Source organism: Sceloporus occidentalis, unplaced genomic scaffold (genome assembly GCF_023333645.1).
Source record: "Sceloporus occidentalis isolate IW3139 unplaced genomic scaffold, rSceOcc1.0.p SCAF_2, whole genome shotgun sequence".
Classification (NCBI taxonomy): Eukaryota; Metazoa; Chordata; class Lepidosauria; order Squamata; family Phrynosomatidae; genus Sceloporus; species Sceloporus occidentalis.
The window spans coordinates 191,557,752-191,576,078 of record NW_028316982.1 but is presented as its reverse complement, the minus strand read 5'-3'; the positions used below and the strand labels follow the sequence as shown (position 1 = coordinate 191,576,078).

At 38.1% G+C, this 18,327-nt stretch overlaps 1 protein-coding gene across 8 annotated transcripts in view; it reads left to right on the top strand.

Annotated features, from left to right (window-relative positions):
* LOC149319486 (dystrophin-like) overlaps positions 1-18,327 on the top strand; it is a 1,434,671-nt gene that overhangs the window by 533,416 nt on the left and 882,928 nt on the right. For all 8 annotated transcript variants that reach the window (XM_089511816.1, XM_089511819.1, XM_089511811.1 and 5 more), the window contains exon 8: positions 14,555-14,733. In XM_089511816.1, coding sequence (XP_089367942.1) covers positions 14,555-14,733 — 179 coding nt within the window. The remainder of the gene's footprint in view (positions 1-14,554; positions 14,734-18,327) is intronic.

Below are 18,327 nucleotides of genomic sequence, written 5' to 3'. Positions count from 1 at the left end.
CAAAATAGGATCTTATTTCCTATTTTAATGGTTGCATTTTTATGGTATATGCTGACTATTTAACTCATGTATGCCTTTTTAAAAAATTGACATATCTTTCATCAGTTTAAATAGAAAATGTTACTGCAGGTGTGCACATGTTTACCAAGTTAGAAGTATCAAATACATTTACAGGCTTACAAGCTGTTTTTGCAGGTAGTTAACTGATGTGATGTGATGTGATGTATTTAGCTTTTTGTCTTTTACTATAGGCTAAATAATTCTGACATGATAAGAAAATCAGTTGTGACTTCGTCGATTTGGTGAACACTATCAGATTAGTGTTGCTTCATCTGCTGAAATAATTATTTACAATATAGCAACCTTGAAACCTATGGACACTGAGGACTGCCAGAAAGACAACTGAATGGGTCCCAAAGCAAATCAAGCTTGAATCCTTTCCAGATGGCAAAGGCCCTATACAGACTGGAAGGCCAGCCTGTGGGTGGAGTCAGGGTGTAGCATCCTGACGATGCATGCCCTGAGTCTGCCCCCAAGGCGCCATGATTCCGTGAACCACTTCAGTCGGTGTGCGGCATCATGGCGCACCTCCAGCATTGTCTCCAGATGATGTAGCACTGAAGGGGCACCATACAGCCATGCCACTGAGGCTATGTTGCCCTTTGGAAGGTGCAAAAAGGAGCCACCTCAAAAGGCTGGATCAGCATGAGGCTGTGGTCCCGATCTGGCCAGGAATGGGGCAGTTTGTAGAGCCCCTAAATGTCCAAACATAGGCTGTCATACTTTGGCCATATTGTAAAACTCTGATTCATTAGAAAAGTTTATAATGCTTTTTAAAGCAGGAGCAAGTGGGGGGGGGGGGGAGGAAGAATGCATTACCAGTGAATAGACTCAATCAATGAAGTCATTGCACTGAGTTTGCAGGATAGAGCAAGTGATGAGAGGGTATCTTCAGGGTCTCTCATTCATAGTTTCTATAAGTGGAGGTTGACTGAACAATAATTAACAGCCACAACCAGCACCACCACCACAAAATGAATCTGTTGTTTTCTGCAGTACCATTAGTTATATTTACTATAATCAGCTTTCTTTTCAGATACTTTAAATACAGGGAGCAAATGCATTTTTCTCCATTGTGTAACCTCCAAATTTCCTTGGAGTGTTTTGGTGTGAATTTATTGATCCTTCCTGTACTGACTAATTAATAGGTGCAGAAATAAATAAATAAATAAATAAATAAATAAATAAATAAATCCCCTTCTGTATTCATCATATGGTATGCACACAAGCCAGTAATATACTGACAAGTGTCACAATCATGCATGGTGGTCATGCATAGCTTTGTTTGCTTGGGATCTATTTGAGGAAGCATCACCTGCTCATTTAATTATTTTGTCCTGGAGAAAATCGATTCTGAAAACTAACAAGTGCAAGGACATTTTAAGGATACACAATCTTTCAAACTCCCAGACAGCTAGGCTCAAACTGAAGTATGGAAATAAAAATAAAACCTTTTCTTTGTACCTTAAGAACTGTGATTATAATAATGATGAAGCATTTCCTTGTACATTAAAAATTGGGATTATTATAATAAAGATGCAGAATATATATGGAGGGACAGTAAAAGGTGATATAAATAGAACAGAGCTGTGTGACCTGCAATTCTAAGGCTGCATGTGAGCTTTGTCTGTGCCCTACATGGCACCTGAAGCCCTGAGGCCTCACCCATTTTTCCTTGCAGCTGTTCAGCTGGGTTGAAATTTGGAAGGATGCTATTCCTTGGCTTCATAATTGTTACTTACCATTTGCTAGTAGCAGGTGAATGGTGATCTGTGAAGATGCCTGGGGATGAGAGCTGGTTGTTTCTGGGGTAGACACACTGAAGTGTATGTACGTGCACACTGAGGTTGTGAGATGAAGAGAAATATTGTATACATGCTTGTGCATCTGTGACTAAACACATATATGACCACTTGCACCATGGTGACACCTGTGGAATGATATCTGATTCATCCCACAGAGCTCAAATGATTGTACCTCCTGGTCTAGAGCTTAAAGAGGAATATCTGTGAGAACAAAACACTCATTTGGGTGAGATAAAAATATTTATTCTTCTCCCATTTTTTGTGGAATAGCAAGAATAAATTTCTTCCTGTTCTTGAATTTTCACAACTTAAGCCTGAAGAATGCCTCTCCTTAGAAGGTACTTACTATAGACTAATTTATATAAGTGTGTAGTTGTCATGGGTGGCTTCTTCAAGTCATTTCTGATTTTTGAAAACCCTAAAAAGAATGTACTGTGGGTTTTCATGGCAAGATTAGTTCAGAGGAGCTTTGCCCTTGCCTTCCTCTGAGGCTCAAAGAGTGTGACTTGCCCAAGGTCACCGAATGCTCAGCAGGGATTTGAGCTCTGTTCTCCAGAATCCTATTCCAACACCCAAATGACTATACTATGCTGGCTATCTAAATATATTAGGTTAGATTTATAATAAATGTTTTAAAATAAAATCTAGTGTATTGTCCAGTTTATTCTGAGCAGCTTTGAAATTGATCAAGTTTTTAGTCAATGAACATAATTAATCAATTAAAATTATCACTTCAAATTTCCAAAGGATTTTTTAAAAAAATGCCATTTAATCAATTGTTTTAATCACTCAATATATCTAATGATCTCTCTGTCCAGAGCCCTGAATGATAAGCTGATGTTTTTATTCAAAAGCAGGTATTCTGAGGGGAATATTGCATAAAACATCTACAAGAGAAGATAAAATCAAACCTTTGGGAGAGAGAATGGAGAAGACAGAGTGGCAGACATGACCAGATAGCCAATCACCTAATTAATGAGAAACATCTAAAAATAAAAAAGGCTGGAAACATTTTTGTGCATACTATAAGCCTTAAGAATTGAAAAGTAAAGCAGAGAAAAGAAGCCCATGAAGTCCATATAAAATAGTTGACAATCTTGAAAGTATAATTTGTAAGCATGCTTTCTGACAGTACTTGACAGTCTGATTAAAAGAAAAGGAAAAGCTGGCAAATAATCCTAGTAGATAAACTCTTTTATCTCCGCTCAATACCCTACCAGTATGTGGTCTGTTGTTTGAAGCAGGGCACTTAGTACAGAGAAAAGAACTTGTAAAAAAATCGAAGTCAAGTTCTCTCTTTGATTTATTGCATATGATCTTGGAAAATGTATTGTTGAATAATTAATTCCATATTTAGGCAAGTCTGGTTTTTGTGTGAGAGAGAATGAGTTGGTAGACACATACAGGTACTCACATAAATGATGGTACATATGCTTACTTTTCTTTTAATTATCATCATATAGTATGTGAGAATTATGTTGACTTAAATTTCAGGTATTCTATAAGGATAGTTATGGCATGTGCAAAATTATTTTAACATTAGTATGTGATATTATTTATGAAGATATTCCTTTCTTTTGAGATATTTGGGGTTGCAGCTCTCATTACATGCAAGATTCTCTCATTGTCTTGTCAGAACACAAGACACAAACACATTAATTCTCCTTAGAAAGATCCAGAAATGAACTGATTTGCTTTCACAGAAGAAAAAGTCAGTGAATTGCTGGAGTCAGTCTAACAAACTTGAAAAATAAACATATGTACATATGAAAAATTCTGAAAAAAACTTCTCTTGACCCCTCCTCTTTGTCTAGCTATCGTCCGATTTCTCTTCTTTCCTTTCTTTCTAAGGTTTTGGAATGGGTTGTTTATTTGCGCTGTCTCGAGTTTCTTGAAGCCAACTCCATTCTCGATCCCTTTCAGTCTCTTTTCCGCCCAAGGCATTCCACAGAGACAGCTCTCACTAAGATCTCAAATGAGCTTTTACAGGCCAAGGCTAATGGCCTTTACTCTGTTATCATCCTTCTCTATTTGTCTGCAGCCTTTGACACCGTTGATCACTGTCTCCTAATTGACATACTCTCTGACCTTGGGTTCTCAGACTCTGTTCTTGACTGGTTTAGATCTTATTTGTCTGGCAGATCTTTTGCAGTAGTTGCAGGAGGTCAGACTTCTTCTCCTGTTCCCTTATCTGTAGGAGTTCCCCAGGGCTCTGTTGTGGTTCCTTTTCTGCTTTCTCTCTACACACTGTCCTTAGGTAAACTCATTAGCTCTTTTGGTTTTTCCTACCATCTGTATGCCGACGACACCCAGTTGTATCTTTCCACCCCTGATCTTTCTCCAAGGCTTGAACAGCAAGTCTCGTCTTGTCTCACAGCTGTCTCGCAGTGGATGCGCCATCGGCGCTTGAAGCTCAACATGTCCAAGACAGAGCTTCTTGTCTTTCCTCCTAAGTCTGCCCTTCAATACTCCTTTTCTGTCTCTGTGGACAACATTTCTATTCAACCAGTCCAGCAAGCCCGCAGTCTTGGTTTTATCTTTGATTGTTCTCTGTCATGTATCCCTCAGATCCAGACCACAGCGAAGGCTTATAGATTCTTTTTGTACTCTATTACCAAAATCCGACCATATCTCTCCGCCTCTACTGCCAAGATTCTGGTCCATGCCCTAGTGATCTCACAACTTGATTACTGTAACGTCCTCCTGGCTAGGCTTCCTCTTTCTCACCTCCGTCCTTTAATCTCTGTCCAGCATGCAGCTGCACGCATTATCACATCCGCCAACCGCTCTGACCTCATCTCTCCTGTGTTGGCATCACTTCACTGGCTCCCCCTCCCTTTCCGCGTTCAGTATAAGCTCCTACTGTTGACGTTTAAAGCCCCTCCTTACTAATCAGAGCTTCTTTCTCCTCACCTTTCCACTTGGGCCCTCCGTTCTGGTAGTCAAGGTCTGCTGTCTCAGCCCAGGATTTCCTCTGCCCCATCTCGAATTTGCCCCTTTTCACTCACTGCCCCTCACTCCTGGAACCTTCTTCCCCCACCAGCAAGAGCCATCACTTCTTTAACCAGCTTCAAAACAGAGTTGAAGACCATCCTGTTCAGAGCAGCGTTCCCAGGCATTGCATAATTGTCGCTTGCTATTTGATATTCCTTTGTTGCCTGTTTTATTGAATCATTTCCTGTATTGCTATGTCTTCCCTCCAGTCCATCTCCCCTGATCCAGGCCTCGGAGGTAGAGAAGAACTGTTGGCCGTCATCCCCTTCCCCTTCTCCTTTTGTGTCATGTCTTTTTTAGATTGTAAGCCTTAGGCAGGGAACCGTCCAATTAAAAAGATTGTATGTACAGCGCTGTGTAAATTTACAGTGCTTTATAAATAAAGGTTAATAATAATAATAATAATAATAATAATAGATTGGTCCGTTCACCAGCCTTCTCTTCTCCCTTCCTTTTACTTACTTTGATGTAGAGTGACTGTATTTATTTATGAGTTTTGTTGTTAAATGCCACCAACTTCACTTGGATTATGGTGACCCTATATCATCTTATCATCAACCACATTGCTCAGATCTTGCAGACTTGGGCTGTGGCTTCTTTGATGGAGTCTATCCATCTGGAATGTGGTCTTCCTTCCCCCCCCCCCCCCCGCCTTCTATTTTGCTAAGAATTATTGACTTTTCTAGTGAGTCTTGTCTTCTCATGATATGGTCAAAGTATGACAGCCTCAGTTTAGTCATCTTGGCTTCTAGGGAATGTTCATATTTGATTCGCTGTAGGACCCATTTATTTGTCTTTATTTATTTATTTCCCACTTCTTCCTCAGTTCAAGACTCTGGTGGTAGCAACATGAGAACACTGGAACAAAGGATCCCTCCCCCCTTTTTTCCCTTTAGTCTTCACTTTCCTCCTGCTGAACCAAGAGTGTTCTGGCACATTAAAGATTAACTTTTTACTTAGCATACACTTTTCTGGGCTCTGACTGCTTCCCTAGACTGCATGCAAGTTTATGCTAAATAAAATTTGATAGTCTCTAAGGAGGATTAACACTCTTTGTTACAAAATTATCCTATCTACATTTCCACCTGGTTGAATTTTTTGTCTGCTGTAGCAAGTCCAAAGGCTCCAGATCCCCAAAACCATCACTGAGTCCTGACAAGCTCCAGCATGTCAAGATGATGCAAAGGGGATCAGGCTTGGAGAAACATCTGTGATATTCCTTGTAACTCCCCCCCCCCCCCCCCGCATTGAAATAAATGACTAGGCAGCCTCAGAAGAAGGTAATAGCAAACCCCCTCTGCACAAATCTTGCCAAGAAAACCCTGTGGCAAACTGACTTTAGGGTTGTCATAAGTGATGTTGAAGGTACTCAATGGCAAAATTGACATGTTTGTGATCTGTATCTGTTGGCCTGGAACTAATGTGAGCCCATTGTTTTTGGTTAATTTAAGAGCATGCCCACACACACACATACACACACATATACACATAACATCACAGCATACATATTCCATTTCCAGATATCACAGCATTCAGACGGACTTTGATCACAAAATGCTGGGAAACATTTCTTTTAAAAAAAAGATGCTGTTTATATTTCACTAGCCATTTTTATCCTGTTCTGCTTAATCACCAATTAAATTTTAAACTAAAAGATTTGCAGATTTTCCTGTAATAATTCCTAAGCATTCTAGCATTGGCTCTGTCAATGTCTGCTTTACAAATGTGTTTATGTTCACCCTATTAGCTCACTTAGCAGTAAGGCATCAGAGCCTTTCTGCCAATCTGGTGTAAAGCTATTTTGTGCTTATTCACCCCATCTACAGTCTTTGTGGTTAACAGTCTTTGTGGTTAACTGTATAAAATGCCAATTTTTGCAATTTAAGTAATCCTCTTGATTTACATCTTTAATTAATTGACAATAAAAGCAGTGGCCATGCTGTAGGTCATTGATTATGGTTTATTTTGCATGTTTCTTTTCTAATTTACCAGCACAGTCTCTTTATTTCACAATTCTTCATGTTTTTCATCTTGTAAAATATTTTCAGCAACAAACATTTCTTTTCAATAGCATTCATCCATACTGGTATTATGTAGCATTTTTTAGCTTAAACGTTTGTTTTCCTCTACCACAGTCACATTCACTTTTTTGTACAGCAATATATGTGGGATTTAATGTGTTTTTTTAATTGCATAAAGCCAGCATGGTAGAACATTCTGAGTGTTCGAATAGGACATTGGGAGACCAGGGTTTGCATTGCTGCTTCACCATAGAAACCCACCAGATGACTATTTTCTCAGTCTCAGAGCAAATTAAAGGCAAACCTCTTTGACTAAACTCTTCCAAGAAAACTCCATTATAGGTTCACCTTATGATCACCATGCTATTTAACATTTACATAAAACCGCTGGAAGAAATCATCCAGAGACATGGGGAGTGGGGTTCTCAGTACGCTGATGGCACCCAAATATGTTTCTCTATGTCACCGACTGCTACAGTGACTAAGGATGACTTCTCCCCTCTGAATCCCTGCCTTGAGTCAGTAATGGGCTGGGTGAGGAAAAACAAACTCAAGCTGAATCCAGAGAAAATGGAGGTACTTAACATAGGTTGCTTAGGTCCGGGGAGGGAAATTTGTTCACCACTCCTTGATGGGGTCACACTTCCCCTGAAGTATGAATTTCACAGTTTGGGAGTACTTCTGGATCCGTCTCTACATTTGTCATCTCAAGTGGATGCGATGGCCAGAAGTGCTTGGTACCAACTTTGGTTGATACGCCAACTACAACCCTACCTCAACTGAAGGGACCTTGAAGCTGTAGTACATACTCTGGTAATCTCTCGTCTCGATTTCTGTAATGCACTATACATGGGGATACCCTTGTATCAAGTTCAGAAGCTTCAATTAGTGCAAAATGCAGCAGCCAGGTTGGTCACTAGTTCTTTGAGACTTGACCATATAACACCTATCTTGAAAGATTTACACTGGGCACAGTACAAGGTGTTGGTTATTACCTTTAAAGCCCTACATGGCTTGGGTCCAGGCTACTTACAGGAACACATCTCCCTATACAATCTGCCCCACACTCTTAGAACAAGTGGGAAGAACCTGTTGGAGATACCATCATCCAAACATGTTTCTACTTCCCAAAAGGCATTCAGTATAGCTGCTCCTAGACTATGGAATGGACTCCCAGAGGAGACCTGCCTTGTCACATCCTTGGAAACTTTCAAGAAGGTGGTAAAGACAGAGTTCTTTCACCGCGCATACCCTCCTGACCTCCTATGAAGACCACTAGTATGGAATGAGAACAGCTGACACCGTGATTGATTGATGTTTTATGTTTTTATGTTTCTATGCTTTTATGTTCTTATGTTTTTATATTTTTAGCTGTGGTTTTATTGTGCAGTAACTAACGCTGCAATATTGTAAGAGTAATTTTAACTCTGCTGTGATCCCGCCTCGATCCATTGAAGGCACACAACAACAAGTACATATATAGTTAGTTACCTTAACATTTGAGTTCTTATAGGTGAACTCTTCTACTGAGTTCAATGGGTAGTACCCCCTCCCATAGAATTGTTGTTGTTTAAATTTATTTATTTAAGGATTTTCCAATACATTAAAAGATATACAAAGAAAATAATGCAATAATTACAATCTAAAAAGACATGACACAAAAGGAGAAGGAAATGGCAGTGGGGAAGGGGTCAAATCCAGCATCATTTAAATAGTATACCTCCAAAGTGACCCAAAGCAGCTTTATTTTGGCTTGTCTGTTTGGGCCCTCTCTGGGAGGCCTTGGGCAAGTCTTCTACTGACAAAGGCAGTATGAACAATTTTTACCCAGAAAACCTCATTATATGGTCACTGTAAGTCAGAAATGATTAGAAGGCCCACAACAACAACATTCAGAGACTAAAGGCAACTGGCACTTAGCTTCTGTTGCCCATGTATGGTCTCTTATAGGATAGGACTGGGCGCTTTGATTTTTCTCCCTTTTGCATTAGAGTTTTTTTTTCCAATGACCAGGTGACATATTCACATAGTTTACAAATCTAGCAGATAAAATTACTTGAGGAAATCTGAGCTATATTATAGCTGAGACTTCAGTCTTCATTACTAGTGATCCAAACCATTTAGCCCTACTATTTCCACTTGTTTAAGCAACAAAAGAAATCAAGTACCAGTACATTTTCCTATTATTTCAGAGAATTATCATTGAAATGAATGGAGGTTGTGTCATGGAATAGTGCTTGGCCAATTGTGCCTGGAGTCTCTTGACTGTTGTAAAGGCTCACTCTATCAAAAGGCTTTTACACTTGGTAATGATACTTCAGAACCAATTTTATCAACACCAGAATAACCAATCAAGTACAAAGAGAAACTTTATATGGTCAAGTAAATGATACCCCAGAATATATTAATCCTAAATTAAATGGTAAAGTTTATAATATATTCTTATAATTTAATATTTTAGAAGTATCACAGAAATACTGCAATTCAATGTGCCTTTGGCATAAAGGATAAAATATTACCTTGTTTGTACCCTAATACCTAAGAAGGCAAGGCTGGCCCAATTCATTTTACTCTCTAAGGCAGACAATATCCATCTATTCATCCAAGTGAAGGTTCAGACCATTGAGACCCAACATTCTTTTGACTCATAAGGTCCAAAATATACCCATCTGAAGCTGTAAAATTTCAATAAAAATAATGCATTAATGCTGCCCTTTCATAGCAACCCAAAACTGATGTTTTATCTGGCCATTATGCCTCATCGTAAGGACAGTTTAATGTAGATTCAGGCTACATCCTTTTGTCCCTTTCAGGCACATACAGAAAAAGATGGAAGAGGATTCTTATAGAGCTTAGTGTTTCTTTTTTGTTTCTTCTTGTGCCTCTTTGATGAGGGAGACAGCAGGTATGTGCCATAATGCACTGGCCTCTATGTGCTGTGCAAGGCCTCTATTGGATTCACTGGTCCTTATATTGCAACGTCTTTCCTACTGAGATTTATTCTTGAATATTTTCATGTTTTGGATAATTTATATCCCCTGTTAATGCTTACAAAAGCTGTGTGACCAAGCAATCTCCACATTGTTTTTTGTGTTATAGCCATTTAGTTGTATTGCTCATAAGAGATAGATATCAGTCACATCCTCTGTTTGCTCAGAGCCTTGCATAACTAAATTCAACAGTTTCACTGGGATTTGAAATGCACTAATGTCTCCATTTCAACTTTGTTCTGCTTCCATGCAGCATAACAATTTGGAAAAACCAAATTATAATATGGCTGCCTTCTTTATAACACAGCCCCTGACTGAGTCTTTTCCATGTGTTTTATATATGTTTTAGTCTTCTTCCTTCTTCAAAAGGAAATAGAACAAGTATTTTAAACAATGCAGAGAAAAGGTTATTTTATATTTTCTGTGCTTTGTGACTTTTGAAACATTTAAAATATTATTAAAATGTTAATAAACAATTTTAAAAATCATTTTTAAATGGTAGTAGCAGGTTTAGCACCCACTATAACAAATGTATAATTGAATCTATTTTATAAGCATTACTTTGATAATCTCTGATATGAGTTTTGGCAGTCCTTCAACTACTCTTTCTAGGTATTTGAGATTAGTGTGTATCATTTGAATAATCTGTTGTTCACCACCCATGTTCTACTAGTGTTGCTTCTAAGTCTCCCCCCACCCCCAAAAAAAATACCGCAACTATCCACTTAAATGCACATCATTATCTTAAGATAAAATAAAATGGAAACTTTCTTCCAAACTTTTATATTCCATGCCACAAAAAAGAAGAAAAAGCTTCATAAAAGCTTACATGGTATGCATTCACAGTTAGCTTGAAATTAATTTACAAAGCTGTAAATGATCCTGTTTGACAGATTGATACTTCTGGGTGACGATATGTGTCTGTCAGACGGATTATAATCTTGTCGTCTTTTCTTGTGGCTAGCATTATCCTTCAAAACAAGATTCTTGAGCTTAGGCAATACTTTTTTTTTTCAGAGTTGTGGGGAATTATGTTTCCCTGCGGAATATTAAAGTTGTCACAGGCATCTTACTAACAAAATGTTACTGAGTCTGATTGACTGAGATAAGAATTATTTTTGAAAGCAATAATTTCATATTCCATTTTTAACTTTTTCATCTATGCCATGTAGTGTCTAGGGTATAAATATAAAATTGTTATCTAGAAATGCTATCATTTTTATATTCCATTGATCCCAAAGCCACTAAAGGACAGTTAACATAGATTAAGCAGCCAATTCCCTATTGTTATAATTAGTTTAGGGATGGAATCAGTTGTGCTCTTTTGCTTGCTTATTTCTTTGTTTATTTATTTAATAGATTTAGTATCCCACTCATTAGGGTTTTCTCCTCCTACTGTGTTTTACAGTAACCAAAATGCCAAAATAACCAAATACCTGCACATAAAATAGTTACAAAATAAATCGTTAATTATCCAAATTAACACAGGACTAACATTAGCATTACTCCACCCTAAAGTTCCTTGGGCCTGACTGTGATTTGTCTATTAACCAATACACAACCATGTCCCATCATCATTTATCTACTCACCCAGCCCCTTTACACACTTTCAGTTTCTCTCCATATTTCCTTTCCAATGAGGAGGTTTCTGGAAAATCCATACCACACACATCTGTGCATTCTTGTACCAGTCAATTATCTTCACTTTGAATCACTGACAAGTTTAACTCCAATACTATGTATCCCATAATTCCCCCCATCCATAATATACATGTGATACACATCTCAATTCCCTTATATAGATTTTTGTGGGTTTTTCAGGCTATGTGGCCATGTTCTAAAAGAGTTTGTTCCTGACGTTACGCCAGCATCTGTGGCTTACATTTTCAGAGAATGCTTGCCTGGAAACAGTGGGTTTCTTCCTGACAAGCATTCTCTGAAGATGTCAGCCACAGATGCTGGCGAAACGTCAGTAATAAACTCTTTTAGAACATGGCCACATAGCCTGAAAAACCCACAAAAAACTATGAATGCCGGCCATGAAAGCCTTCGACTTCACAATACCCATATACTCAATTAATGAATACAATGAATACAGTACAGACACACAACACATTGTCCATTGTTACAAGTGTGAAATATCCCAACCACCACCAATAAACTGTAACCAGGTGCGCTACTTTTCTCTTAAAAATGAGTAACGCTATCCAACAAGCCTCCAAGCAAATTGAAAAATGTCTGAAACAAATCTAAACGAGGGGACATTGTATCATTAGGGAGAGCAAGACAGTTGCCTCTGGCAGAAGATTAAGAATGTTATAAAAAGAGGGGGGATATTTGGTATTTGATTTATTGTTTCTTTTTATTGTCAGAGATGGTGAGAGATATATGTCTTATGTGCCAAAATAATTTGTCTTGAGGTGCTTTAGCTTCAGTTGGGTGGGCATGGGTATTATTTCCTGCTTCACCTTGGAATGAAAAAATATCATGTATTAGCACTGGCTGCAATTTACCAGAAAACCCAAATATAGTGTTTGAAATTCAGAAATCCTGTAATTTGTTAGTACTTATATATGTGGCAGTCAGCCATCTGCATTAGCTGAGGCTCAGCTCACCTGCAGTCACTGATTGCATGTTGGCTTCAATTCAGATCATTTTCATCTACCAGCCTCCCCTCAGCATATGCTGTTATGATCTGCTTCTTCTCCTTTCCACTTTTAGTGTTTGAGAAGTGTCTAAAACACACAAGAGACATGGACATGTTGAGTCACATGACCTTTATCGGCTCTACAAATATACATAGCAAATTTATGCATGATATCTGGTTTTGTGCAGTTAAACTTTGGAGGAGAGAACCAAAATGTCATTGAACCTCTGATCTTGCAGATATACTGGAGTAGATGTATTATAACAAAACCTCATTGCTATTAATAGTTTTGATGGCTTTCTGCCAATGCTTATGTTTAGGCACTTATGGAATTAATGATAAAGACTTATACAACAACCTCTTTACATTTTTATTCATTCCATTGAGTACATGAGGTAAATTTAAATGGCCATGACCAAAGGAATTATGTGAAAACAATGCTCCATAATCTGTATTTTTTAACAAATTTTACTTGACTTGGAGACTTGCTGGGACAATTTTTTTTTTCTCTGATGACTTACTGTGGTTATATTCACACATCATTCCTGTAGATGTATACTGATAAGTAACCCCAACTGAATTCAGTTTTCACACTTATCCTACATGAAAGTAAACAAGATCAAAGCCTCAGAAAGCCATATTTATTTATTTATTAAATTTATTTATCAGCTTTCTGCTCAAAAAAAGAGGCTAACAGTATTCAAACTCATAAAAAATATTAACAATCATTATATTAAAAATGCAACAATAAAAGCTAGAATTAGTTAAATTCCCTTTGCAACAAACCAGCTGTGAGAAGGGCCTTTCTGAATAAAAACAAATAATTGTTTACTGACAGAACTATTTTTCTCTTATTTGAAGAAATAGTATATTCATAAAATGTGTATAAAACATATCCAGGCATAGCCATCTTGTCCATATAGCAAAGTACAGTATCAATATTACTGTTTTGTGGATTTTGGATGATAAAAGGTACATGTAATCTAGATATGAATTATAATTTACAATAGTATCTGGGGGATGGGGTAACTTGATTTATTTTGCTTTCTTTAAATATCTTTTTATGAGTAGTATCTTAGGGTTTAGTCACACGGCAGAAATAAAGCATTTTGATACTACTTTAACTGACATGACTCTATCCTATGGAATCCTGGGATTTGTAGTTTGGTGAAGCTCCGGAGGTCTCTGACAGACCAGGCTTAATACCTCACTAAACTACAAATCCTAGGATTCCACAGGATAGAATTATGACAGTTAAAGTGGTGTCAAATTGCTTTATTTCTGCAGTGTGGAAACTAAACTCATTTCAGTTCAGCTGACGATATGGATTTTGATATTTTTTTTAATGAGTGGGAAACAAGAATGGCTATTTACTTTTTTAATTTCACTAAATTACTTTATGAGTAAATACAAATGCAGGTTGCCATACATAATTTCTTGGTTTTATAATGTATTTTAAATGGAAACTATGGCATTCATGCTGTTTTTTGTTTGTTTGAAGCTAAACCCACCAACCTAAATGAATTCCAAGGCTCTGCTCATGGGAAATGGATAATAAATGGAGACTCAGATAATCTCACCTTTATGCACTTGCTGTGTTGCTTCAAGAAATCAACCCTATATAAATAGTTGCTATATTTAAGTCAGCCTAGTATAACAACTTCTGTCTTTAACACACACACTATATCTATCTATCTATCTATCTATCTATCTATCTATCTATCTATCATCTATCTATCTATCTATATGTGGTCAACCGTTTATGAAGGTCCCTTATTCTGACTTCACAATTCTGAATTTTAAATATAAGATGTATAAATGAGAAAAAATGTACAGTAAAAATTAAGAGAGAGGTGACATTTTTGCTCTTCCTCATTTGTATTCACTTTTGGTTTGAAAACTTGCCATTGATTGTAATACTTTAATTAGTTCCCAGTGGGTTTAAAGGGACAATGGACCACTCATTAAACCATTTGCTTTTTACAAAGCCTTGTAAGCTGTCTAACGCAGCGTGTATTTAATATGTTTCTTTCCCAGATGTTGCAACTGCTTATCCTGATAAAAAGTCCATCTTAATGTATGTGACCTCACTTTTCCAAGTCCTGCCCCAGCAAGTTACTCTTGAAGCCATTCAGGAAGTAGAAACATTACCAAGGCAATCAAAGCACATCAGAGAAGAGCATGTCCAAATACACCAACAACGCTTTTCTCAACAGGTAGGTTCCGTGGATTTTTTAATGTCATTTTGATGGCCAGTGAAGAATAAGACCCTATAGTTGTGTCTTCAAAAGAAAGAGACTATATTAAAATAATTAGTTTTAAGCTGCATCTTTACTGCAGAAATAATGCAGTTTGCCACCACTTTAACTGTCATGGCTCTATGCTATGGATTTCTGGGATTTGTAGCTTGTTCTTGCACCAGAGCCCTCTGACAGAGAAAGCTAAATATCACACAAAACTACAAATCCCAGAATTAAATAACATTCAGCCCTAGCCGTTAAAGTGATATCAAACTGCATTATTTCTGCAGTGAAGATGCAGCCTTATTTGCATGAGTTGCATTCTTAACTGCTGTGCATGAAATAAGGAATGCTTTTTACAATGCAGAAATGTATGCTTCTTGCAAATCTCATTATGTATTGCATGCTTCAATAGCATGGTACACTACTTTACCTGAAGCAAAAGAAGAGAAGGTAAGATTATATGTTTGTTTTTTATGTCGCAAAACACTTACTTTAAAATTACTAAGGCTTCACAAAACCATTGCTTTAAGGGTTGCAGATATTATTTACTAAAAGTCTACATTATATTTAAAACTGCTTTGCTTTGTTCATCATCTTTTGAGTGTTTTATCATTAACAACAAAAAAGCATAAATACTTGGAAACTTAGTTATTACTCAGTAGATCTTCTCCTGGGGTAGTACTTGCATTTAGTGGTTAATTTGTAGCAAATAATGTTTGTGACACAATTGATCATTTCATACAAAAAGAAGCTTTCTGTTAGGCCTGCTACACCATATTCTCTGTACAGTCTTATGTACACAGCATGTGGTTTTCAGCACACACTATCCTATTTACACTGTTATATGAATAGTAGGCAGAAGTAGAGTAGCCAATAAAGCTTTGAAACACTGATACTTTTGTCTGTCCCATATGACCTAAGAAAAATTATGTCTGTGACCCCCTTGACCATGTTAGCAATTCATCCACCAAGCTTTCTGAAAGAATATTTTCTTGGTCTTCAAGTGGATATCTAACCAATCCAATATCTCATTTCTATTTGTGGCAATACTTGACACATCAAGTGTGTGTGTGTGTGTCAGGAAAGCTTAGACTGTGGAAAGAAAACCTTTTCTAGCTCCATTCAGCTGCTGATTGCAGTGAATTAGAAAATGTTATGATACTGTTTTGTTAGCTTTTAAATAATTAAGAGTGGATACTCTGATTAATGTTCTACAGCTAAGTCATGCCTACAGAAGGATAATCTACAACTAGGACTTTGTTGACATCCTTCACATACCCTGGGCCCCAAGTCATATATGGTTTTATAGATCAAAACCAGCACTTTAAGTTGTGCCTCGAAATGGACCGGAAGCCAATAGAGCTGTTGCAACATTGTATTCTCCCTGTAGCCAGGTCAGGTTAAGAACCTGGTTGCAGCTCTTTAGGCCAGCTGACATTTCTGATCACTTTTCAGTGCCACATAGAGCACATTACAGTTATCCAAACAGGATGTAACCATGGCATGTACTGCTGTGCCCAGATCTGACTTCTTCTGGAACAGGCACTGTTGGCACATGAGCGTCAGCTGTGCAAAAGCACTCCTGGTCACTGTCAAAACCTGGGCCTCCAGGCTCACAGTTCAATTCAAAAGTATCCCAAAATTATGAACCTGAGTTTTCCGGGTTGCTTGTCTTGCTTTTGTGCTATTCAACATCTTTATCAATGACCTGGATGACAGAATTGGGAGCATACTTATCAAATTTGCAGATGACACCAAATTAGGAGGAATAGCTAATACCCCAGAGGACAGGATCAAGATCCAAAATGACCTGAATAGACTAGAAAGCTGGGCCAAAGCTAACAAAATGAAATTCAACACGGAGAAATGTAAGGTATTGCACTTAGGGTGGAAAAATAAAATGCACAGATATAGGATGGGTGACACCTGGCTGAATGAAACTACGTGTGAAAGGGATCTAGGAGTCCAAGTAGACCACAAGTTGAACATGAGTCAACAGTGTGATGCGGCAGCTGAAAAGGCCAATGCAATTTTAGGCTGCATCAATAAAAGTATAGTGTCTAGATCAAGAGAAGTAATAGTGCCACTGTATTCTGCTTTGGTCAGGCCCCACCTAGAATATTGTGTCCAGTTCTGGGCGCCACAATTCAGAAAGGACATTGAGAAACTGGAGCGTGTCCAAAGGAGGGTGACAAAAATGGTGAAGGGTCTGGAAACCATGCCCTATGAGGAACGACTTAGGGAGCTGGGGATGTTTAGCCTGGAGAAAAGAAGGTTAAGAGGTGATATGATAGCCCTGTTTAAATATTTGAAAGGATGTCATGTTGAAGAGGGAGCAAGCTTGTTTTCTGCTGCTCCAGAGAACAGGACCCGGAACAATGGATGCAAGCTACAGGAAAAGAGATTCCACCTGAACATTAGGAGGAACTTCCTGACAGTAAGGGCTGTTCGACAGTGGAATGCACTTCCTCGGAGGGTGATAGAGTCTCCTTCCTTGGAGGTCTTTAAACAGAGGCTGGATGGCCATCTGTCAGGGATGGTTTGATTTGGATTTCCTGCATGGCAGGGGGTTGGACTGGATGGCCCTAGTGGTCTCTTCCAACTCTAAGATTCTATGATTCTATGATTCTATGATTGGTCATGGTGGGGGACTATCAACAACAATTTTCCCAAGCAACATGACCAGCAGTATTTCTCCAGTATTGTGTTGAATGATGGTACTTAAAACAATAGTTCAACATTCCTTCTCTCTTTTCATGGGCTCCCACCTTTTGCATACAAAAAAAGCCTTTTCTTTTGCCCAGGGTTTTTGTACGCTTTATGACTGGGACAGAGTGCTTTACAGGTTGCTCTTCTAAGGATGAATTCATAACATGAACATTGTCAAGATGAAGTGAAAGAAAAAGCAGAAAAACTCTGCATCAGTTGTGTGGGCACCCATTTGTACAGTTTCATCCTATTTTGGGGACGTAGTGATACAGCCTTTTGGCATCACAGAAAACTAACAGTGTGTATATCAGAGCTTGGAGTGTGAATTAATTTGATCATGTCAAACATTAGAAATTTGGAAAATAGGTCATTTTCACCATCACTAATGACTGACAACAATTAATTAATTATGATTGATCATCTACTTTGCGTTCATAGGAAATCCACTTCCAGGAACAATTTAGGAGGGAGCCATGTTTCCATTACGATTAAGGAAGTGCACCTGGCATTCAGACACACTCCCTTCCTCCACCTTTTCAGGACGTTTCAGCAACAATTGAACCACCTTTATTTATTTATTTATTTTTCTTTTAATGGAACAGTAATGAGTGTAATTATTATTTGGATGTAATGAACCTCATTATATTTCTTTAGTGTGAGATCCAGTATGGCATAGTGGTTTTAGTGCTGGACTAGTATATCAGAAGACCAGAGTCTGAATCCCTGTTCAGCCATGAAACCTCACTGGCTGGCTTTGGGCAACTCATATTCTCTCAGCCCCAGAGAAAGGCAATGGCAAGCCCTCTGTGAAAAATCTTGGCAAAGAATACCCCATAATGGGTTCACTGGAGGGTCACC